The sequence below is a fragment of the Convolutriloba macropyga genome, chromosome 4 (assembly GCF_964194025.1).
Source record: "Convolutriloba macropyga chromosome 4, txConMacr16.3, whole genome shotgun sequence".
Lineage (NCBI taxonomy): Eukaryota > Metazoa > Xenacoelomorpha > Acoela > Convolutidae > Convolutriloba > Convolutriloba macropyga.
The window spans coordinates 55595026-55619581 of NC_134471.1; the positions used below are offsets into that span (position 1 = coordinate 55595026).

The 24556-nt window shown below is 36.4% G+C and overlaps 1 protein-coding gene across 1 annotated transcript in view; it reads right to left on the bottom strand.

Annotated features, from left to right (window-relative positions):
• Positions 1-362: 362 nt before the first annotated feature.
• The window catches only part of LOC142338106 (melatonin receptor type 1C-like), a 31044-nt gene continuing 6850 nt past the window's right edge, over positions 363-24556 (bottom strand). Inside the window, exons 2-5 of the mRNA XM_075387738.1 lie at positions 19536-19653; positions 3148-3282; positions 1054-1153; positions 363-501 (exon numbers count right to left, since the gene is read on the bottom strand). Of these exons, the coding sequence (XP_075243853.1) occupies positions 363-501; positions 1054-1153; positions 3148-3282; positions 19536-19653 (492 nt within the window). The remainder of the gene's footprint in view (positions 502-1053; positions 1154-3147; positions 3283-19535; positions 19654-24556) is intronic.

Genomic DNA, 24556 nt, shown 5'->3' on the forward strand with positions numbered 1-24556 from the left:
ATTTATGTCATATATTTATATATACTATATATATATATATATATATATATTTATATATATATATATATATATATTTATATATATATATATATATATATATATATATGCATATATATATATATATATATATATATATATATATATATATATATATGTATGTATATCTATATATATATATATATATATATATGTATATATATATATATATATATATATATATATATATATATATATATAAACACCACTTTTGCTGAATCTTTCACTAAGGTGTACTCTTAATTTGTTAATTTGTTTGCTTGCTTGGCGCTCGATACTGGGGAAATACTAAGATCCTGAGACCTAGAAACTGGTCCTCCTTCTTGTTAAATCAAAAAAGTTAGAAAACAGTTCCTGGGGCTATCTAGAATTAGGGTGCATGTCCAGATAAGCACAATACACGCTAATGTCCCCTTGAGGCTGAAAATTCTTTTGTAGATTGCGTTTTTGCAGATGAACATGTATCTGTAACACAAAACGTATCATGTCGTGGTGAAGCGGTTATAACTGAATTGATATAAAAAATGCTTTAAGTGAAAATCATTATATGCGTTAAAGTTATGAATTCGATGATCTGGTGTAAAAAAAGGAGGAAAGCCCCTTTTCACTCAGAATAACCGTACTTTAGAAAAATTAGAAAATTGACCCCCATCCAACGTATCCATCGATAAAAAGTTTTAATTTTCGCTCTTAAATCATTTTCACAGCAATTCATCGATTTCTTGCAAATTTAAATGCAAACCCTCGGCGCGGGTTGAATAAACTTTGCTGATAAAACTTTGTAAGTGTAGGATGAGATAAAGATTCATTTTTGTTCCGACCCATTTTAGTGGAGGGGAGGAACTATATACTCAAATGGTTTTTTTTGTTAACCTATCAATACGCGCCATACTTGTAGTTGTTTTGTGGCACGAAACTAATTGACCTCATAATTCAAAATTGTAAAAATAAAGTTTCCTATGAAAAACTGTATCCAGAGATATTGTTTTCAGGATTGTTGTTTTTAAACTGACTGACCTGTTAATTGCGATGAACATCATAGTCCAGAGAGACCCAAAACAGGCCAGAATGCATACCATTCCACTCAACTCACACAAAGCTTGGTTCTTTGGCAGAACTGAAAAATAAACAAAAACATCAAAAGTTAACCGGAGTTAAAAGTCATAAAAAAATCGGATAATCAAACAAGGACTTAATTGATTCATGCAAGTATTCATTCAAACGCCGTATATGGCTTTTATGGTAAAACCAGGGTCATAATGGGATCAATTAATAACTTCATGGCAGCCATATAAAGATCATATAATATTTATTTGTTAGGTTCCATGCAAGAATCATACGATGAAATAGTTATGATCTTTGTCATAAATAGTAAAAAAAAAAAACGTGGGCTATCAGGAGCACTGCGGGCAAAACGGTATGAATACTGCTTAGGAACCAAAAATTTAAATAGAACGTCTATGAAGTTTTTTTACTTCTACCAAACTGCATATTTGCGCAATTTTCTCACAACCTATCTGACAGGGCCGAAAATACTGCACAGGACAATCAAATGCGTCATTATAAAAATAATAATAATGATAAAAACTGGTCCACTTAAAAAAAGATCTTTTTTGCACATTTTTTCTTCTAAAGCATGTGCACTCAATAATTTTCTGATAGTTCGATAAGACTACTAGGGGAAAAACCGGAAGGAATCCAACGCTAGATAGAAAACCAAAAACATACATCAGTAGTTGCTTGACCCTAACTGAAAATTGCTGCCCAACGGAGAGCAGTGGACAACGCTTACGAATTGGTGAAATCTACTAGCAGTCTTAAGTAAGTTGAATTCAAGTGACGTCTAATGATCATTTTAGTTTAAACTTTCAAAACCTAGCTCTGCAATTTTTTAAACAATAGTTTCGCGTAATTAAAGTTTACAATGCAAGCTTAGTTCACGCGCATGAAAATTGTATTAAGCTCTACAAAAAATATTGAGGGGTATTTATGAACTTATTCAATATTTGAGTTTAGGCAACGCAGTATTGAGTTTATGTATATATTACTACAGAAGGGGAATTTACTCATAAGACGTGTGAATTTTAATTACTTTAATTTTTAGAAATCTGGTTACATAAAAGCTGTAAGCATCTAAGGCTTGAATTTTACAATATCTGTGAAGCTCGATTACCTAAAGGAAGGATTGTAATTGCAGAAGCGCATGGATTGTAATCATTTCAAAGATTCTAAAAGTGCTTACGTTGAGAACTTGAAATCTAATGCAAGCTTTTTGTAAGAACTATTTTTTTGTTATGAACTCTATTTACGCTTTTTCGCTTAAACGTTTCAAAAACCGGCAAGTAAATTTAAAGTAAGCGCTGTTCACGAGGTTTAAATAAAAGTACATGTATTAAGGTTGGTTTTGAAATTCACTTACGGATGATTGTAAGTTTGCACTATATAGTGTCGAAAACCTCTAATGTAAAAGGATTGTCGCTGATTTTCGGTGCAATATTTTATCTTTATTTCTAGCAAACAGTACATTTTTACAATTTTCTGCCAATCTTTTTGCCTGGGCCGAAATTTTTCCAGAAGAGAACAATGAAATACGCCTTTACGTCCCAACCAAAAATGTCAGAAAATATATTGTTCGAGTAAAAAAATCATCAAACTATCCAGTTCTAATTTTTTTAGTAGTTAGTTTCTAGTTTTCATTTAAAAATGTTGAGAAGCAAAATCAAGCATTTTTCCGCGCAAAATATCTTTGTTTTTTTTTGCGGGAAGCATCACAATTATATTTTTTTAAAAATTGGGTCGCAAATATCAACATGACTCATAATGCACAATTTAATGTATAATATCTTAGTTTTTAACCATGTTGGATATCAGGCACGATGATTTAAGCAAAACTAAGTGATGATTGGCATGAATTTAAACCGTGCCTTTTCATTATTTTTCCCTTATTTTTCTTGTTATAATACACCGAGAAGCGACAAAAACTGAATTGAGAAATGTCAGGTTGTATTTAGAGATGCAGTTATACTTGCTCAAAGTGAATCAAATGAGTGAAAAAATTGTGGACTAGATTTTGTGAAACAGTTTAGTACATTTAATGAACTGATCTCTGACCTGTGTCCCCGTAGAACACACCAGTGAGAATGAAGCAGTTGCGGACGAGTCCTCCCAGATCAGCAATAGCCAAGTTTACCACAAACAGATGTGGAACTTGACGCAGATTTTTCACAAATGCAATCGACGCTATCACTGTCAACACACAAAAAATCCAAGGGTTGTAATAGATGTCCGTCCGAATTTTTTTTAATAAGAAAAAAAAATATTCGGTCCGCTTTTAAATTTTCAAAAACGTATAGAGATGTGCTTTTAGTCTCCTGCCAGTTTATGGTTTGTAAGTAGTACCAAAATGGATTACAGAATCATCAACTGTCTGAAAAACGTTATTTAATTTTGGTTCTATTGTCTTTTCCAATGATTAGAGAGTACATTGGCCATCGTGCGATCCGCATATAAATTCAAGGAGCATGTTCGAGAGAAAACAAAGCACGTGGAAGAGTGAAAAGAAAAGATCTGGACAGGAATTATGGTACGCATTTCTATAACTTTCATCAATTTAAACTGTAAATCAGGGTTTGATGTAGGATTCAAAACGACCAAGAACAAAAGTTTACAAAATGTGGCAAATGTTGTTCTGCCTTGATATCAGATTTGTTTAATACATAAAATCATTTTAGCTTTGACGTACTACCATATGCTTGTTTAAAACAAAAAAAGGCCATGGACGCTACGACTACTTAACACAAATCTCAATTTGAGTATACATGCTGATCAAATGATCAATAAAAATCAGAACAAAACTATTCTTCACTAATCGAATTAATTTTCGATTTGCCAAAGCTAAATATTTGAAGTAACCAAATCAGCTTAGTATATTTTCTCAGTGTTGACATTTTCTTCAGAGATGTTGACGCATTCTGTCTTCTCACAGCAAACTTAAAGACACAACAGCGGATACGAATAAGGAATCAAATTTTGCATGCTATGCAAAATTATTCTAATTTTGGCTTTTTATTGTTAGGGTTTTCCAATTTCTACCTACAAATCTTCCAAAAATTAACAACAATCAAAAATAAATTATCGGCGCACTAGTATCATAGCCGAACGGTACTGAAACAAAACTCATCATTTCTGTTCTTCACTACGCCCAGAGGAGCTCTGATCCTCAAAACTAGCAAACATTTCAATCAAAAAGTCATAGAAACATTTTGATCGTAGCTAGGACATAAGGATCCGTTTTGGTAAAAACATTTTTTAGCCTGGAGATTTTTTCAAAAGATTGAAACTGCGTGGTATTATTCTCAATCAAAGATTTGTTCAGTCAAGTTTGGGCGATCGATATATTCATAGAGATTTAAGACTGGTATCATTCGAAAGCCCGTCCAGCGTATAATATAAAACTATTTTTTTATTTCCGTTTTTTCTTACATTATAGTTATTCAGGTTTCAAGTTTTGTGACTAGTAGACGGAATTCCATTGTTTTTTATTAGCAGTTTCCTTATTTTTTGACCAGATTTTCGTCAATTTTGTTGAAATTTGTAGAACTTGTTATCAACATTGTAATTGGTTTCATGTTGAAGGAAAGAGGAGGCTGGCCAATTGGATTTATCCGAGTATTTTGGTTAATGTTTTTGTCGAATATTTCGAATTTCAGATCTTTTTGATCAAAAATATCTCCCATTACGCTTTTCTAAACCTCTTTGTATAAATACGGCAGACGTAGAGACCTAACATCTGCTGTCATAATCTTTGAAAACTCCAAAGAATACTAGTGGATTTCTCGCGTACTATAGGAGCCTTCTGGAATAAAATATTGCCGGTTTTTCGAAAAGTTATCACAAATACTATACAAAAGGCAGCTTTTATTTTTGGTTTATTGAAATGTTTCTCTTGCTATTTAACCTTTTTTTGCACATGCACGAAAAATGAATCTTTTGTTGGATGCGCAGGAAAATTCGGGCAATGTTTGGACTCATCTTGGATTCTTACAATAAATAATAATTTGGATTCTATTGGAATTTTTCGCGGCCTTTTTCAATAATGTGTTATCTTTTTGTTGGCCAATAACAAGAATGATTACAAATTAAGGCCCAATTGATAACATATATTACAAACAAAAAAATGAGTATATGTATTATGTGTTCAGAGAGAAGCTCTTAGACTTTCTGGCTTTAAGCATGTTTTTTCGTAAACTTTGATTGACTTCTTTCGTTTTGCCTTCATTTGACATTCGTTCTGCAGCTTCAAGACGTCGTATTAATAATCGAAGATCCAATTGCGTTCATGGAGAGCCATAGGTGAACCTATGTAATGCTTTCGGTTTTTATCTATTGCCTCTATGAGCTTTCCTTATATTTAGTTTAAGAAAACGTCAATGAGTCTTTGAAGTCAAGTTTTGCCTATTTCTTTCAAATTTCTTTTTCCGTCCTCATTGCGCTTAGAGACAAAAAATACAGGGCAAAACGTATTTCAAAGGAAGTAAAAAATCTATTTCTAGTAGTTTTTGTTCGACAAATGGTTTCTTGTCTTAAGATGAAATTTCATGAAAGTTTTGGGATTTTTGCACATTTGCCTATATTTGAGTTTTAATTTGTACATTTTTTGAGGTCTCGCTTTCAGCTTATCTCCAATTGCCTCGGAAAAAACGTGCAAAGAAACATTTTAAAGAGTTCAATCACTAACTTACAGTATTAAGGGCTGCGAAACCGTTCTCTCGCATAATTTTTTTAGGTTTTTTTTTTTACTTTTCGCCCGTAATTGTCGTTGTTTTGTTGTAAAAACGCATATTCTTGACCACCGAAAGAATATTGTTGACGTACGAAATCACATATTGAAAACGCATATTGTTGACCTACGATTTTAAAACATTTCAATTATATATTGACGAAAAAAATATTCTATTTCGCAATTTTTGTTCTTATCAAGAAATTTTGTCGCAAAAGTGACCCAACTCGACATTTTGTTGCTTCAATCATTATTTTGTTTTTGTTTTCAATGAAGACTTTACAGCTTAGAATTTTTTCTTTGTAAGCACTTAGTGAGTTTTTGATACTCATCAATATTTGCTGTTCTTTTTAATGTGTTTTTCGCGAAGACTTTCGCAAAGGAGACCAAAACTAAAGATTCTTTTTAAGATTTCAACGGTTTCAATATTTTATAGATTTAGTAGCGTCAATACTATGGTTTCGGTATAGTGTTGGTGAAAATTTCAGCTATGTCCTTTGTTTGTTGTTTCAATAGTAGTTGCAATTTAATGCATCTTTGTTTTAAAGCTCATGGTTTTTTCGAATTATGGAGAATAATATTTGCTGTCAAAATATCTGTGGAATCTTGAAATTGTGACTTTTCATTTTGCTTCTGACAATTTGTAGCTTGATCTCTGTAACGACAGGTTGAATCTTTTTTCCAATGAACTTATATCTAATCTTTATAAAGGTTTAATAACAATTATAACTGGCGTTAGAAGCCCGCATTTTGCATATGAAAAGTGTGAAATTGGGTTTTCTGGATTTCTTTTGCGTTTTTTTTTGTGTTGCCGCTGCAAGAATCTCAGTGGCAACGAAAAATCAAAGCCTGATCCATGAGCTTTACGCTGGCTTGGTCCTTCACGGAATCCGATTGTCTAATGATCTCGTAGAAGCAGTTAGTCGTTGGGACGTATCATAGGACTGTAATTTTAATATTTACTGAAGTTAAGAATGTATTTAGTGATAAACAATGTACAATCTCGTGCTGAAGTTTGCAAGGCTTCAGCCAGTGTTGGTAGTTTTTTTATATTGCCAGGAAAACTCAACTTTATATTCGGAAGATCTTATGATCTAGCAAAACTTAGCAAAAAAGACCAAAGTTGTTGAGGAATCGCAATTAATCTAATCTGAGATCCAACTGCACTTCGTAACAGTTTCTATTGGTTCTAAAAACAATGTGGTCGCCTTACTAAGATAATTCAGTTCAAGTAAATAATCAGATAAACATCCTTTATCACACCATTGTCACCTGTTTCCGATTGGTTAATCAAGTAAAATGATTTAAGGCGATATCTACAAAGTAAATATAGAACTACTGCATTTTTTACTTTTGTTGACATAAGCATGGATGCTTTTTACGTAGCTCTGAAAGCCCCAAATTTATTGTATTTGAACCATAATGAACACCTAAATTACCATAAAATAAACTGTTTAACAAATTCAACAACAAATCAAACAAAATCAAAAAATATCATTTTTGCAACATATGAGTGCTAATAGCCACACATGTTAGTAAGATGACAAATCGTTTGTGGTTCCATGGATAGCTTAAAAATTACCCTATTCTTGGCTATAAACTCGGGTTGCTCAGGTTTCCCTTCCCAAATTCTGTGGTTATACAAATTTTTGGTCTCAACTTGTAGCAGTTTTTCCAGTTGCAAACATTTTTGAGTTTTGAAAAAATCTAAATCTAATCTCTAATTAGTTGGAATAAAAAATAAAATATGGCTGCTTTTTTTGAAAAGTTATCACAAAAACTATACAGTAAGCGGCCATTATTTATTGAAATGTTTCTCTTGCTATTTAACTTTTTCTTGCACATGTGAGAAAATTGAACATTTTGCTGGATGCACAGGAGAACTCGGGCTAGGTTTGCACTCATCTTGGATACTTACAATAAATAATAATTCGGATTCTATTAAAACTTTTTGCGTCATTTTTCAATAATGTGTTATCTTTTTGTTGGCCAATAACAAGAATGACTACAAATTAAGGCCCAATTGACAACAATTATTACTAACAACAAAATGAAGTCAAAAAATATGTATAAGTATTATGTGTTCAGAGAGAAGCTTTCAGACTTTCTGGCTTTCAGCATGTTTTTTTGTAAACTTTGATTGACTTCATTCGTTTTAACCTTATTTGTCATTCGTTCTGCAGCTTCAAGACGTCGTATTAATAATCGAAGATCCAATTGCGTTCATTGGGAGCTGTAGGTGAACCTATGTAATAGTTTCGGTTTTTATCTATTGCCTCTATGAGCTTTCCTTATATTTAGTTTAAGAAAACGTCAATCAGTCTTTGAAGTCAAGTTTTGCCTATTTATTTCAATTTTATTTTTCCGTCCTCATTGCGCTTAGAGAAAAAAAACAGGGCAAAATTTATTTCGAAGGAAGTAAAAAAATCTATTTCTAGTAGTTTTTGTTCGACAAATGGTTTCTTGTCTGAAGATGAAATTTCATGAAAGATTTGGGATTTTTGCACATTTGCCTATATTTGAGTTTTAATTAGTTCACTTTTCAAGGTCTCGTTTTGAATCTCTCTCCAATTGCCGCGGAAAGAACGTGCAAGGAAACATTTTAAAGGTTTCAATCACTAACTTACGGTATTAACGGCTGCGAAACCGTTCTCTCGCATAATCTTTTTTAGGTTTTTTTTTTACATTTTTGCCCGTAATTGTTGTTGTTTTGTTGTAAAAACACATATTGTTGACCACCAAAAGCCTTAATTTTGAACATTCATATCAATATTCTTTGTCAATTTGAGTTGATAGCTGACGATTTCAAAATATTTCATTTATATATTCAAGAAAAAAAATATTCTATTTCGCAATTTTTGTTCTTATCAAGTAATTTTGTTGCAAAAGTGACCCAACTCGACATTTTTTTGCTTCAGTCATTATTTTGTTTTTGTTTTCAATGAAGACTTTACAGCTTAGAATTTTTTCTTTGTAAGCACTTAGTGAGTTTTTGATACTCATCAATATTTGCTGTTCTTTTTAATGTGTTTTTCGCGAAGACTTTCGCAAAGGAGACCAAAACAAAAGATTCTTTTTAAGAATTCAACGGTTTCAATATTTTATAGATTTAGTAGCGTCAATACTATGGTTTTGGTATAGTGTTGGTGAAATTTTCAGCTATGTCCTTTGTTTGTTGTTTCAATAGTAGTTGCAATTTAATGCATCTTTGTTTTAAAACTCATGGTTTTTTCGAATTATGGAGAATAATATTTGTTGTAAAAAGATCTGTGGAATCTTGAGTTTTGTCACTTTTTATTTTGCTTCTGACCTTTTGTAGCTTGATCGTTTTCAACAACAGGTTGAAAGTTTTTTCTAATGAACTTATCTAATCTTTATAAAGGTTCGTTAACACTTATAACTGGCGTTAGAAGCCCGCATTTTCATATGAAAAGTGTGACTTTTGGTTTTTTGGATTTCTTTTGTGTTTTTTTGTGTTGCCGTTTCAAGAATCTCAGTGGGAATGAAATATCAAAGCTTGATCCATGAGCTTTACGCTGGTTTGGTTTTAAACGGAATCCGATTGTCGAATGATCGAAGCAATTAGTTGTTGGCAATTATTTTATACTGATGTGAAGAATGGCCATGGTGATAAACAATGTTCAATCTCTTGCTGACGTTCGCAAGGCTTCAGCCAAAGTTGGTAGTTTTTTTATTGCCAGGAAAATTCAACTTTATATTCGGATTATCTTATGATCTAGCAAAACTTAGCAAAAAAGACCAAAGTTGTTGAGGAATCGCAATTAATCTAATCTGAGAGCCAACTGCACTTCGTAACAGTTTCTATTGATTCTAAAAACAACATGGTTGCCTCACTCAGACAATTCAGTTCAAGTGAATAATCAGATAAACATCCTTTATCACACCACTGTCACCTGTTTCCGATTGGTTAATCAAGTAAAATGATTTAAGGCGATATTTACAAAGTAAATATAAAACTATTGCATTATTTATTTTTGTTAACATAAGCATGGATGCTTTTACGTAGCTTTAAAAGCCCCAAATGTATTGTATTTGAACCATAATGAACACCTGTATTAACATAAAGTAATTTTTTTTAACAAATTTACCAACAAATCAAACAATATCAACAAATATCAGTTTTGCACCCTTTGAGTGCTAAAAGCCATACTTGTGGGTAAGATTACAAAACGTTCGTGAGTCTATGGAAAGCTTACAAATTACTCCATCCTGTGCTCTAATCTCGGGTTGCTCAAGTTTCCCTTCCAAAATTTTGATTGCTTATATGTTTTTGGTCCCAAATTGTAAAAGTTTTTCAGTTGTGACCATTTTCGAGTTTAGGCAAATTTTAAGCCTAGTCAGTTTCAATAGTTTTTTCCTGCTTCCTATTGGCTCTTGTTGCTACTTTGAAGTGACGCCGACATCGTCGGCCTTGTTTTCGATCTCGGAAACACCATCGTACCGTACTGGCGCTAACTTCACGACTGGTCAGTTCCATTCTCCATGTGCCATTTTGACTCTCGCTGATTGCACAACATATCATCATTGCCAGTAAAGAGTCAATCGTTTGTCCCGTTTGTACTAGCAGCATTTCACAGAGTTATCTACTAGCCATACTAACTCGACGCTTTTTAGGTTTGTCTCGTGTTCTTTTGACCACTTCGATCACTGGTTCCATTGTCTAAAGTGTTTGGGAGTCGATTCTTCTTTCCAGATCATTTTGGCATGTGATTTGGCCGTTTTGAAGAATTTTTTCAGATCATGGTAGCGCTCACTTAATAGCATAAATGGTGCACCTGCGTACTTTCGTCCTAGCAAAAAATGATTAGTTGTGAGTGATGCCAGGTCTTCATGGTCGCACTTACATTTGTCAGAGGTCTTGCAATGATAATTTGCTCTACAAGACACCTTAGAGTGCTGAGTACCAGGCCGGCTAGGTTTGATTATCAGACAATTTCTTGCAATTTTGAACCAATCTCTCCCGGATTTCACAAAAATGTGGCGCTCCATGGGGTTGATCTTCTTCTGAGTTAAATCACTCTAAATTTTAGCCTTTTCCCACGCGTCTATGAATGCTTTCAACTTGTTGGCTGCTCCAACAAAATTCGTTCGGTTATCATTGATGATAGTGTTTGGGTAGTCACGTATTGCAATAAATTTTGTCACTGTAGCTAGACTTGACTGTGCAACTTCAATTTGTACTGCTCTTGTTGTTAGACAAGTAAATAGGCAGCACCATGTTTTCATGGTACGTCGTTAAAACTCCTCTTTCATGTGCTTGAAGTAATCAACTTCGGTATGGGTAAATGAGAACATATGTTTATCAAGTCGTTCTCGCAGTAGGTCCGCCAGCGGCGACTGGATTGGGTTGGCGTTCCTGTGTATGCTTTGACACATCTCCACTTAACTCCACTTAAAATTTTTCTCAATCCAATGATCCAGTACTCTTACTCTTGTTGGAGCACATTTTTCACATACTTTACTCTGTGTCCTCGTTCACTTTGTCCCGATGTGCTCTCTCCATCAGAAGTTGTACAACTGGATGCGTCACTGTCAGTATTATTGGATGTTTTGCACTGTAATCGATATTCGAATGCTTCAGTCGACCTATAACTCAAATTGTTCTATCCTCTTCTATGAGAAGTGACAGTTTGGCAATGTTTTTAACTTTTCTCTGCTGCCTGCTATCGACTTCGAAACATTCGGGCAGATTTTGTTTTGATTATATCGAATCAAAAGCTGTTGTGCTGGTTGGATCTCAACTGCTTTGAGAGGGCCCTTTCGCTTTCTGTTGAAGCTCATGTAGTACGCAAGGAAGTTTCGATCTTGATTTTTTATCGTGTCCAGCGGAACAGTTGATCTAGTTTAGTTTCACCGGCTACAGTAAAGTTAATTTGCTCAGCTTCGATTTCGTACAATTGGCACCACGCTTTGTCCACCTTTTTCATCTGTCTGGAGCCATGCGGGCCCGTTTGATCATTAGAAGTCCTTGAGTTTTTTGATGCACGTCCCTCTTGTGCCAATAAACGGAGGCTTTTCAATGCTTTCGAAATGTCGCAATTAATCCATAGAGGAATTTTCTAGTATTTCTGCTGCCGTGTTGGCAACAAACACATGTTGATTCTTGTGCGATGACTGTAAGTACTGTAACACTGTGTATAAATCTGAACAATGATAGATTTTGTTAATTTTCACATCATCTTTTCCCATTATGTTTTCATGGTACGTCGTAAAAACTCCTCTTTCATGTGCTTGAAGTAATCAACTTCGGCATGGGTAAATGAGAACAGATGTTTATCAAGTCGTTCTCGCGGTAGGTCCGCCAGCGGCGAGTTGATTGGGTTGGAGTTCCTGTGTATGCTTTGACACATCTCCACTTAACTCCACTTAAAATTTTTCTCAATCCAATGATCCAGTACTCTTACTCTTGCTGGAGCACATTTCTCACATACTTTACTCTGTGTCGTCGTTCACTTTGTCCCGATGTGCTCTCTCCATCAGAAGTTGTACAACTGGATGCTTCGCTGTCAGTATTATTGGATGTTTTGCACTGTAATCGATATTCGAATGCTTCAGTCGACCTTTAACTCAAATTGTTCTATCCTCTTCTATGAGAAGTGACAGTTTGGCAATGTTTTTAACTTTTCTCTGCTGCCTGCTATCGACTTCGAAACATTCGGGCATCTTTTGTTTTGATTATATCGAATCAAAAGTTGTTGTGCTGGTTGGATCTCAACTGCTTTGAGACGGCCCTTTCGCTTTCTGTTGAAGCTCATGTAGTACGCAATGAAGTTTCGATCTTGATTTTTTATCGTGTCCAGCGGAACAGTTGATCTAGTTTAGTTTCACCGGCTACAGTAAAGTTAATTTGCTCAGCTTCGATTTCGTACAATTGGCACCACGCTTTGTCCACCTTTTTCATCTGTCTGGAGCCATGCGGGCCCGTTTGATCATTAGAAGTCCTTGAGTTTTTTGATGCACGTCCCTCTTGTGCCAATAAACGGAGGCTTTTCAATGCTTTCGACATGTCGCAATTAATCCATAGAGAAATTTTCTAGTATTTCTGCTGCCGTGTTGGCAAGAAACACATGTTGATTCTTGTGCGATGACTGTAAGTACTGTAACACTGTGTATAAATCTGACCAATGATAGATTTTGTTAGTTTTCACATCATCTTTTCCCATTATGTTTTCATGGTACGTCGTAAAAACTCCTCTTTCATGTGCTTGAAGTAATCAACTTCGGTATGGGTAAATGAGAACATATGTTTATCAAGTCGTTCTCGCGGTAGGTCCGCCAGCGGCGAGTGGATTGGGTTGGAGTTCCTGTGTATGCTTTGACACATCTCCACTTAACTCCACCTTAAATTTTTCTCAATCCAATGATCCAGTACTCTTACTCTTGTTGGAGCACATTTCTCACATACTTTACTCTGTGTCCTCGTTCACTTTGTCCCGATGTGCTCTCTCCATCAGAAGTTGTACAACTGGATGCTTCACTGTCAGTGTTATTGGATGTTTTGCACTGTAATCGATATTCGAATGCTTCAGTCGACCTTTAACTCAAATTGTTCTATCCTCTTCTATGAGAAGTGACAGTTTGGCAATGTTTTTAACTTTTCTCTGCTGCCTGCTATCGACTTCGAAACATTCGGACAGCTTTTGTTTTGATTATATCGAATCAAAAGTTGTTGTGCTGGTTGGATCTCAACTGCTTTGAGAGGGCCCTTTCGCTTTCTGTTGAAGCTCATGTAGTACGCAATGAAGTTTCGATCTTGATTTTTTATCGTGTCCAGCGGAACAGTTGATCTAGTTTAGTTTCACCGGCTACAGTAAAGTTAATTTGCTCAGCTTCGATTTCGTACAATTGGCACCACGCTTTGTCCACCTTTTTCATCTGTCTGGAGCCATGCGGGCCCGTTTGATCATTAGAAGTCCTTGAGTTTTTTGATGCACGTCCCTCTTGTGCCAATAAACGGAGGCTTTTCAATGCTTTCGACATGTCGCAATTAATCCATAGAGAAATTTTCTAGTATTTCTGCTGCCGTGTTGGCAAGAAACACATGTTGATTCTTGTGCGATGACTGTAACTACTGTAACACTGTGTATAAACCTGACCAATGATAGATTTTGTTAATTTTCACATCATCTTTTCCCATTATCTGCCTTATGATTCAAACTCCGTAGACTGCGGCTTGAAGTTCTTACTTCGAAATTGTGATTTGTTTGACGGGTACTATACGACATTTCCCAACTAAATAGAAAATTCATGCAGATATGTCACGATGCACATTGCTTCTATTGACGCGTCTTTGAAAAGGTGCAGACTCAAATTTGTACATTTTCTTCCGAGCTAAAGTCGATTTATTGAGATTGTGCTTAGTTCTCTCAACTCAGAGCACCATCTACTCAATAGTTTTGAGTTTTCGGTTGACAACTATTTGTTCCTTGCTCGTTCCATCGTTGCCCAGTTGCTTTTAAGTAGATACGGCATACTTATCATGAAGAGAGATCATATCTAATGTGGGTGGATTATTGATGAGACAAGGGAGAAGACAACTCCAAGGGTTTTTTTGGCTGAAACTTCCTGCTCAGTTCCACGACAGGCTGTCCGTATTTACACTCCAGTTTAGTCTAAAGATTGAGGACAATTGTGGCTCTAACTCAAAATATTTCACAACCAGCGTTGGTTTGTCTGCCTCTGGGATCTTCCAGTTGGCTTGTTCGTCACTTGTTATCCATTTTGTCCTACTGAATCCAGCTTTGGTGAGGATGCTTCAAACTTGTTTGGTTGATGTCAATTGCGTCTCAAAATTTTTTTAATGGCTTTAGAAAATCGTCCACTCAGAAGTTTAGCTGATTTTCGTCGCGCTTGACAAGATTTTCGTCGGCTTTTGCGTTATCTTTCGCCTCTTGATGCAAAGCGTAATTTGCTCAATTCATCAAGCTCTTCGCCCCAAAAACTTTTCGTGTATAACCATAAACTTTCCTTTTATTCCCTGGAAGATCTCGTCAAACTGATCAACCAACGTTGGATTCTGATGAACATAAAATTACACTGTTATTTTAGGTCGAAGCTTCTCGTGTGCTGAAATCGCTGTTGGCACTATTTCCTTCTCGACATCTGGTGATTGGTGGGTTCCTTCTGCGGACAATAACGCTCTCCTAGGTCTTACAGGTGCAGTGTAGATACGATTGATTTATCCACGAATGAAATTGAGGACCCTGTATTGCATACTTCCAGCACTCTCAGACGATGGTTTCCATTCATCAGTTTAGGGCGCACGACAGGGATTCTTCCTTGTGTGATCTTTGTTGTTACTCCAGTCGTAGCATTTGAGGCACCTGTTGTGGACTCTTTCTTTGAAATCTCACTTTGCAAAGGTTTGTTGTGTTGTCTTCCACAATTAGGCAGGCTGCAAGTTCTACTTTTGCATTCGCTTGATCGATGACAAGGTCCCAGGAAATTGAAATATAGTCTGATATTCTGCAATTGTTTTCATCGTTCATTGAATTTTATTGATTTAAGTTTCTGTCAACTCCAGTTGGCATGCTGTCCATCTTCAAATGGACATTATGAATTCTTTGGTTTTGTAGAGTTTCCATTTCAAAAATATTTCTTTTTGGTTGTTCTTGGCTTTGACATTGGGAATTTGTCTGGGCTAGCCCATCGTCATGTATGAAAGCTGTTGGTTCTAACCAATTTTTGTAAACATTTACAATTGCTGCTAGTATTCGATGATCTTGCAAGTGTCGTACCAACTGTTCTTTAAACTAAGGGGAAGGTTTCTGGTCGCTGAACTCACACATCCCGCTGATTCTAGATCATGCTGAAATCTAAGCCGAGTCAGAACCACAACTGTGTCAGTGACTATGTTTACGAAAAAAAGCCACGGGGTTGTCGTTTCCAATTGGAGGGTGACTTATCTTCTTAAGTTGAGATTCTCGGTCTGCCAAGCTCTTTGCTGAGAATGTCCCAGGCTTGATAATATGCCTGTGAGCTGAAACCCGGTCCAGAAAGTGCAACTTTTGCCTGACCAGTGAGGCTAATCTTCAGATACTGCATCTTCTCATTATCGCTCAGCCACTTTTGATGCAAAATGGCATCGAACAGTTCTGCCCACTAGGGACACTCCAGGAGGTCTCCTGGGAATTCCGTTAGCCTAAGTTTGGGTAATCCTATTGAGTCACCATTTGGTTGGTAAATTACTTGTGGGGTAGCTTGGCTCACTGTTGTTTGGTTTTGGCACTCCATTGATCTGTTATGAGAGTTGTTCTTGGGACTTTGCCTTCTCTGTCTGTTCTGGAATACTGTTATTCCTTGCTGTTTGAACCTCATCTTGGGTACATGCGTTTGCGTTTCAGTCACACTAACTGATTTAGGGAATTCGGGTTTCTTGAGAAAACTCAAATCATGCAGGTGCGTCGAGAAAACTCCTACTACACCCCGTTGGAACAGCCGGGTAATTTTCGAGCAGATGCTAAACATTTTGCCACTTCTGTCCTGACTGACATTCCTAGGGGTGTCGGTAACAAAATATGGAAATAGTGGCCGGCTAGGGCTGGACTGAAGGGCCACTGAATTTGCACAGCTTGCCGTTCTTCCTAGCTTGCGCCTAGATTCCTTTGGTCAGTTCCATTCTTAGACGCCTTCGTTTTTTTTCTGCATCTATTTTCAGTGGTTCGTTTTCAAGCTCTCACTCATATTGTCACAAACGTAAGTCGTCTTCTTGTTGTTGCTGGCGTAATTTGTAATTCTTCTCGTTATTTTTTCATCTCCATTTGAAGCTCCCGAAGACGTTACTCGGATTCTTGCTTTGCTCGTAAGACCTCGAGTTCTAAATTTTTGGTCTTGCGTGTAGATCAACGCTAGTTGGCGCTACTGAGTTTTTTCTGCTCCAGCATTTAGCAGAAAGCTTGCAAAAGATCTCAACATTCTCTTTGAAGTTTTATAATGCTCCGTTTCTTATATCAAATACAGTCTCGTTCGGATCTATTTCACCTGCCGATGTTGTTGACACTAAAGATGCCTAATTTCCACTCTTTGCCGTCTGGCAGTTTTGTTTCAAGAGAGATCGATAGCTACTTTTGTCCTCACTGAACATCTTGAAACTTTCAACTCCACATTTGGTTTCAAAATTTGAATAGTTTCTGATTGTTTTGGGTCCTGCTTCTGTAAGTGTTGTTCCACTTTGTTACATAACGTTTGCTTCAGAGAGTCACTTCGACTCTCTGGTTTCATCTCCTTTTTCAAAATTGACGTCTGTATGAAATAATTCATAATATAGCCTCAATTGGTACAGTTGAAGTGTGTTGTCCCAATGGCTAACAATTTCGTTGCAACACAATTTTTCAAGTTTTGATATTTGTTCAACTAATCATTTGAGTGTTTTCTTCTCCTTGCTCAACTTTCATTCAGTGTAGGCACGGAAAGTTTTCAAATACTTTGGCTCCGGAGTTGCATATGCTGTTGTCTGTTGTCCTCAAGTTCATCGTAAGTCTCAAAGAAACATCAATATGCTCTTTCGGCAGAGGCTGTTTTTTGCTGGGTTAAGTGACTTTCCACATCAGCAAGTTCAAGTTGTTCGTAAAATTGTTAAGAGCGCTCCAGCTTGCTCCTTTTCTAACTTTTTGGGTTCACATGACATTTTGTAGTAAGAAGTTTTCGATGTCTATCGGGGCTGCTTCCAGCCATCGTAAAAATTTCGATCTTATCCATCAAATTGAATTGAGAAACGTTGATGCTCGTGTTGATGTCCGGTTCAGCCGATCAAATGTTGCGGCTGCTCAAGAATCTCAGCTGAACCGAAACATATCAGCCTGGTTCTTGAGTTTTACGCCGTTTGCTGTTTCACTGAATTCGATTGTTTAATGATGTCATACAAGCAATTATTCGCTCGGACGTATTATAAGACTGTAAATTTATTTCTTATTGAAATTAGGAATATCGTTAGTAATAAACTATATTCAATCTTGTGCTGAAGATTGCAAAGCTGTAGCCAGTGTTAGTAATGTTGTTTTTTCTTGTCAAGACAACTCAACATACTAAAAACTCCAAAGATTTCCTAATATCTCTTAATATCTCGCGAAGTTAGCAAGAAAAAATAAAGTTGTTGAAGAATCATTTTTAGTCTTATCTGAGCAACAACTGCTCTTTGTAATATTTTCTATTCGTTCCAAATACAATATGGTTGCACACAATTCATGTAAAGTAAAATATTGGGTATATATCATTTATCACACCCTTGTCACTTGGTTCTGATTGGTTAATCAAGTAAAGTGAATTAAATCATTGTTTTCATTGTAAATGTCAAATTAACACAAAATTTGCTTCTTTTTGACATAAGCACGGATGGTATTTACGTAGCTCTATAAACCTCAATTGTGTGGTATTTGAACCAAATGAACACCTGAAGTATCCTCAAATAAACAATTTAAGAAATTTAACAATAAATGACAAAATATCAAAAATTGCCAGTTTTGCGCCATATTTCTGCTCTTAGCCACACTTGATGGAATGATGCCTTAACGTCAGTTGAGTTTTACTCAAGAAAATAAACAATAAATGACAAAATGTCAAAACATGCCTCTTTTGCACCATATAAATGCTCATAGCCACACTAATGGGTAAAATGCCTTAACATTCGTTGGTTTCATGGATAGTTTAGAGGTAATCTCGGGTTTGCTATAACCTCGGGTTTCTCAGTTTTTCCCTTCCCAAAATCAGGGGCGGGGGTGTACAATTTTTTGGTCCCAACTTGTAAAAATTTTTAAGTATTGACCATTTTTGAGTTTTGACTTATTCCAATTTTTTTTAAAAATTAGTTCCTGCTGCCTGATGGCCGTTTTTGCTGATTTGAAGTGGTGCCAACGTTTTTTCCTTGCAACATTATCACCATAATTGGGTGGCCTAATTGGCATTGAATCGATATTGAATGTTTTCCATGAATAATTTATGGCTTTAACGGTTGCGATACCACTTTCATGTTATAATTATTTGATTTTTATTGTTTTTGACGTTCTATTTGTAGCCGTCTGACGTGTTGTGGATAATGATTTGTCAGACAATACTAACCTTTTTAATGTGCCGAGTTGATACATTTTGGTTTTAATTAATTTGAAATTGCAACTTTTTTTTGAAATTTGCCCCTTTTGCGCCTCTTTGTCGACCTGTTGCCGAGTCTCACATGTCTTGTATCTTATCCAATGAATTACAGGATTTTTTTTGTTTTGTTCAGGTTTTATCTGATTCTATTTTATATTGTTATTGAGTGTTTTCATAATTAATGGTTTTGGTTGTAATTAATGTTTGTTATTATTTGATTTTTTTGTTTGTGTTGTCCAGTACTCTCATAAATGGCAAGTCTCATCGGCCCTCTAATCAACAATCATTATTTTTTCGCTTAGTTGTTTGTCGAACGATGTATAAATTATAGGAAAGTTTTCCATCTCTTCATTTGGTAGACAATTAAATGAAAACGTTGATGAGCGGGGTCGGAACAATATGTGCACATTACCGAGCCTCCTTGTTTAAGGTCATTCTTAGGCGTTCCATTCTTATTTTAGCCAAAATTAGATATTCACCCATAGATTTTTTGCCAATTTTACATCAGTGACCACTTTTACCAGGGAACAAATAGAGGTTTAGACTGGACGAATGGTAATTCTGCAGCGTCCACGGGTTTTGTAATATAGATTAAGACTGAAATTTCACATCCTACCCAAAATATTCCCGGGGACGCCCAAGAAGAGTGCAGTAAGCAGAACAGACAACATGAGGATTCTGTTCGCGAATAGTCGGTTGGATTCAACTAGGTCCAGAGGCCATTGCCATTCCCGCTGTAAACAAATCATCAACAGTAAACATAGTATTAGTAAATCCCACAATTACAATCCCATGTTCCTTTATTATTTAATATTCCGACAAAACTAGAACAAAAAATTCGTCGAGAAGAAAGCCATCCCTCCAATTGAAAGGGAAAAGTTGACAAATTTTATTTCACAGGCATATAGGCAAAGATGGATGCTCATAGACTTAAAAGAAAATAATTAAAGGGTGGCCGTCGTATTGGCCGACAGGGCGTTTAGCCGACAACCAAAAAATGAGAAATTTAACCGGCAATTTAAGTAAAATGAGCAACAAAATTTATTCTATAGCTGTGATTGGCCAAATTTAAAACACTATTTCGTAAGCGGACAAATATACCGCAAATTTTTCAACTAGTGTAACGAAGGTCTATACGTGGTCGGACTACATTTTACCGCATCTGGTCATGCCTCGCGGGCCATGGCCATGCCTCAGCGACCCGTGCGACTTTGGTATGAATGTATCACAACCGAACTACTGATTTATGGACCAATGAGACCTTTATGACCAATTATGACAAAACCGACGGCTAAATTTCTCATTTTTTTCTTGTCGGCTAAACGCCCTGTCGGCCAATTTTCCTAGCACCTAATTTAAGGTCCTAGTTTTCTAGTTTTCGTTTATTTAAACTTTGATATTACAACTGATAATCAAGAACTGAATTTTTTCTATGCTTGAAAACCAAATAGAAAGTTTTCTTGCGTTTAAAAAAGTAGAGCTGAGCTCTTTTATATTTGACATAAAGAGTAAAGCTAGCACCTTCTACTACCTTTAAACTTAGTAGTAAAACTTTTTTGTTTTAATTTTACCTCAGAAGCTCTTTTTGTACCCAAAATATGGGTTTTGGAATGAAGGGTTCTGAAATTGATCTAAATACTGGGTGAATCTTGAATTGCCAGCTGGTATGAAAATTAGTTCTGCAATCGAAATTGAACACGATGTCATCACAGATTATTAAAATATTGCTAATTAGAACTTACATTTTCAGTAACTGAAATCCTGAGTTTCATGTATTTAGATCGCATTATTTAGTATCAGATCAGGTAAATTGGCCTTTAATTAAAGTATTTATTTATTAATATTTAAAAATTTAATAAAAATTGTTTGAAATTTGGTATTTGGACTAGTAGAGCCGCATTTGTTTTTAAAACGATCTCGGTCACATGAAAAAATGTCTGTAAAAAACGATGTTCATTTTTATCATCAAATCCCTCTGAGAATGAATTCCAGGCACAGTTTTATTATTTGACGATAATAAAAACTCAGGCAATTGTAAATCTTACTTTTAGTTCAACTAGCGCCATATTTTATCCAAAAGTTCTTTTGAGAAGCTGAATTCACCACTCACATACTAAACTTTTAAAGAGTAAAATATGATTTAGACTCACTGCACTTTTGATTATACACTAATGTTGGAGCTGAGCTTAAGGAATAACAAGCTTGCGTAGTTGGGGAAAATAGAAACAAAACACTTTCTGTTGTCTTAGTCATTTAATAGTTATAGTTATAGTTCTAGTTCTAGTTACAGTTTGTCACGTGAGAAAAAAGAGAAAAGGGGGAAATAACAAAAAGCAACACACAGAACTCAACGTAGCAGCCGCAGAAAACGGCTTAAAGTATAACTCAGCAAAATATTGCAAAAACAAATTGTCTTGAGCAGTAAATAACGTGTTACTGTGTCTTGAACTAGAAATATTCCTGAGCAGTAAATTGTTACTGTGTCTTGTATTCAAAAATATTATTCTTGAGCAGTCAATTCTGTTACTGTTTCTTGCATCAACGAATTATTGGAGCTGAAATTCAACTGTTACAACCCCAACTTCTGGTGTTCTCAACTTGTGAGTACAAACAGCAAAAGCCAACTTAAGGTTAAGCTTAAATATTTTTGCACAAACAGATCTTAGACATATATCTTTGTCTTCGATTTGTTTTCTCTATCGGATTGAACTGGTATACATAAAGAGATCCCGTATTGTGAGATCTGTGGCAATCCAGTTCAAATTGATAGTTGAAAAAACTAAGATTAGCCAATAGTTACGAACTGAATTTGTAATGCAACGGTAAGTACAGCAGAACGGATATACAGTTACAAAAGCGAACTGCATAAACGAAGTATCCGGACAGATTTTGTAACCACTCAGAACGAACTGGGCGGTGTAAAACTTTCTTTGTGAAACACAAGGAGAGCAGCCGTTACATTTGGTCCGCCGACCCGGACAGTGGAATAAACTGCTGTCCAACCCCACAGTCGAAGTGACGAAGTCATCGACGAACGAGAACAAAACCCAACGAGCATTTCAACAACGCAAAGCCAATTAGGCAAAGCAGATAGGAACTTTGAAAAGCATAACTCAATTAAAGCAAACAAATAAAGGAGCTGTAGAGATTCAAGCTGCAGTCCCGAAGTACCCAAGAAGTGACTCCGTCACAGAGTCAAAGCGTTTTGGATCGACAGATCAACAACTTGCGAAACAAGTGGATTGAGAAACAGGAAGAAGGTTTTGAGCTCATTGATAATCGAGATCGACCAAGCAAGCTCAAGACTCTTTATCAGCAGATACTGCAATTGGACGACAGCATTCAAAAACTCATGAATAAGAAAGCTGAGACTCTCCGAGACCCAGATATTTCTTTAAAACGCAAACTTGAGACAGAAAAATACTTTCAATATTTGAACGCAGAGTGGTTACCGTATATCCACGGAGAGACAAACATGTCAAGCCAGCAAAGCTAGTCAACTCTTCATGCCAATGAAGAGCAACCGCCTGCGAATAATGTGCATCAGTTAGAACAAAACGTTGGAATTCCAGAGTTTAACCAAAACCATGGTAACACAAGCAATGCAACGACAAATACGGTTACACGGACAATCAACCAGGATACAGAAAACGCTTCGGAAGCATCTTCAGTGAAACGTCGGGTTGAAGAACGAATAAAGGAAATTGAAATTGAATTCGAAAGAAAGTTGCAAATCGAACGAACCCAATTTGATCGAAAGAGGTTGGATCTAGAAATGCAAATGAAAGAACTAGAGATGCAACATCAGCTTCGAGAAAAAGAGCGAGACTTAGAGCGCCAATTGCAAAGAACAGCATTGGAGAAAGATGACTTACGTTCTCAATCGACTAAGGCGCGTGACAAGTCACCTTTCAATTGGACCCCAAAAGGGAGAGATGTCTCGGAGTGGGCGAATTCGATGAACGACACGCAAACACCAATTCGACCAAGAGCTTGCTTTGACGTCAGCCCTGAACGAAATAAACATAGGCATTACCCATGGTACCCAAACTCTCGTGAACGCCCAGTAAGTGCTGAAGAGCGGGATATATCGCCGATAGCTGGAAGGCATTACAACACTGGACATTCAAGCAGTAGTTTACCAAAATTGAGGTTGAAAAATTTTGACGGAAACCCGCTGGAGTGGCCTGCGTGGTCTAGCATGTTCATAGCAACAGTAGATAAACGCATGATTCCGGACTCAGAGAAAATGAGCCATTTGAAGACACTGCTAACAGGCAAAGCAAAATCCGCAATCTCGGGAATGGGCTATTCTGGACAGTTTTATAGTGCTGCCTGGAACATTTTAGAAAGAAAATTTGGAAGACCGCATGTAATTATAGATGCGCAACTCGAGAGCCTACGAAAAGCTAATCAAGTGAAACCTCATGATTCAACCAGCCTGATTAATTTTTCTGTTATTGTATCTAACTTCGTGAACGTGCTCAAAGAGTACAAACATAATGGTGATTTGCAATCAAGTTCGACTTTGTACATGGCAGTTGTTAAGCTACCACAGGTTCTTAAAGAAAAATGATGGTTCTACGTCGATGACAAAGACGAGGACTGGCCTGATCTAATCATGTTTGAAAAATGGCTATCACGAATGGCATTCGTGCAAGAAGGGTTTTCAGCGTTTAAAGGGGAACGCAAAGAAGAAGACAGACACAACACAAGTAGAGAAAAACGATTCTCGAAGACATCGAACTTCAGTGCAAGTTCAAACCTGCAAGAAACCAAGCAAATGCAAAGCGATCAGTGTCCATTAGCCGATGGCACTCATAAAATTTGGAATTGTCCGTCATTCAAAAACATGAGTGTGAATGATCGTTACGTGGCAGTGAGGAAAGAACGCTTATGTTATGGATGTCTGGGGAAAAGGCATGCAATCAAAGATTGTAAAGTCCACCCGTGCGGTATAAATGGATGTACCAAAAGGCACAAAAGACTGCTACACTCAGAAAACCAAATGGACGAGGGTAGTCACGCAGTTAACGTGAGCGCAGCAACAATCAACCAGAGTGACCAAGTTACTAGTTTTCTTCAAATAGTTCCGGTATCGGTTCAGAGTGGTGGTAACAGGTTGAATACCTACGCTTTCCTCGATAGTGGTTCAACAGTATCGTTCATTGATCAAAGCATTAAAGATCAACTACAAGCTAAAGGCATGGACGTTACCTTGAACATAGCTGGCATACATGGGACGCAAGATTTGAGAACAGAAAAGGTTCCTATCACAATAAAGGGACTACATTCAAAGGTGCATTAAATTGAAGCGTTTGCACACCCATCAATCTCGTTGGGAAACACAACATATGATTACAAAGAACTGAAGAACAAATTCAGACACCTGAATGTTCTCACTAACAGAGCATTCAACCTGATGGAAGTAGGCATCATACTTGGACGAGATGCCTACGAAATTCAACGTCCATTGGACTATAAGATTGGAACACGAAGTGAGCCTTTCGCCGTCTTAACAGAATTAGGATGGGTAGTCAGTGGTCCCATGACAGGAAAGAAAAGTCAAAATGTTTGTCATTTTGCCTTCACAGAAGATGTGAAAGTGGCAGAAAATATCCAATCATGGTGGGACAT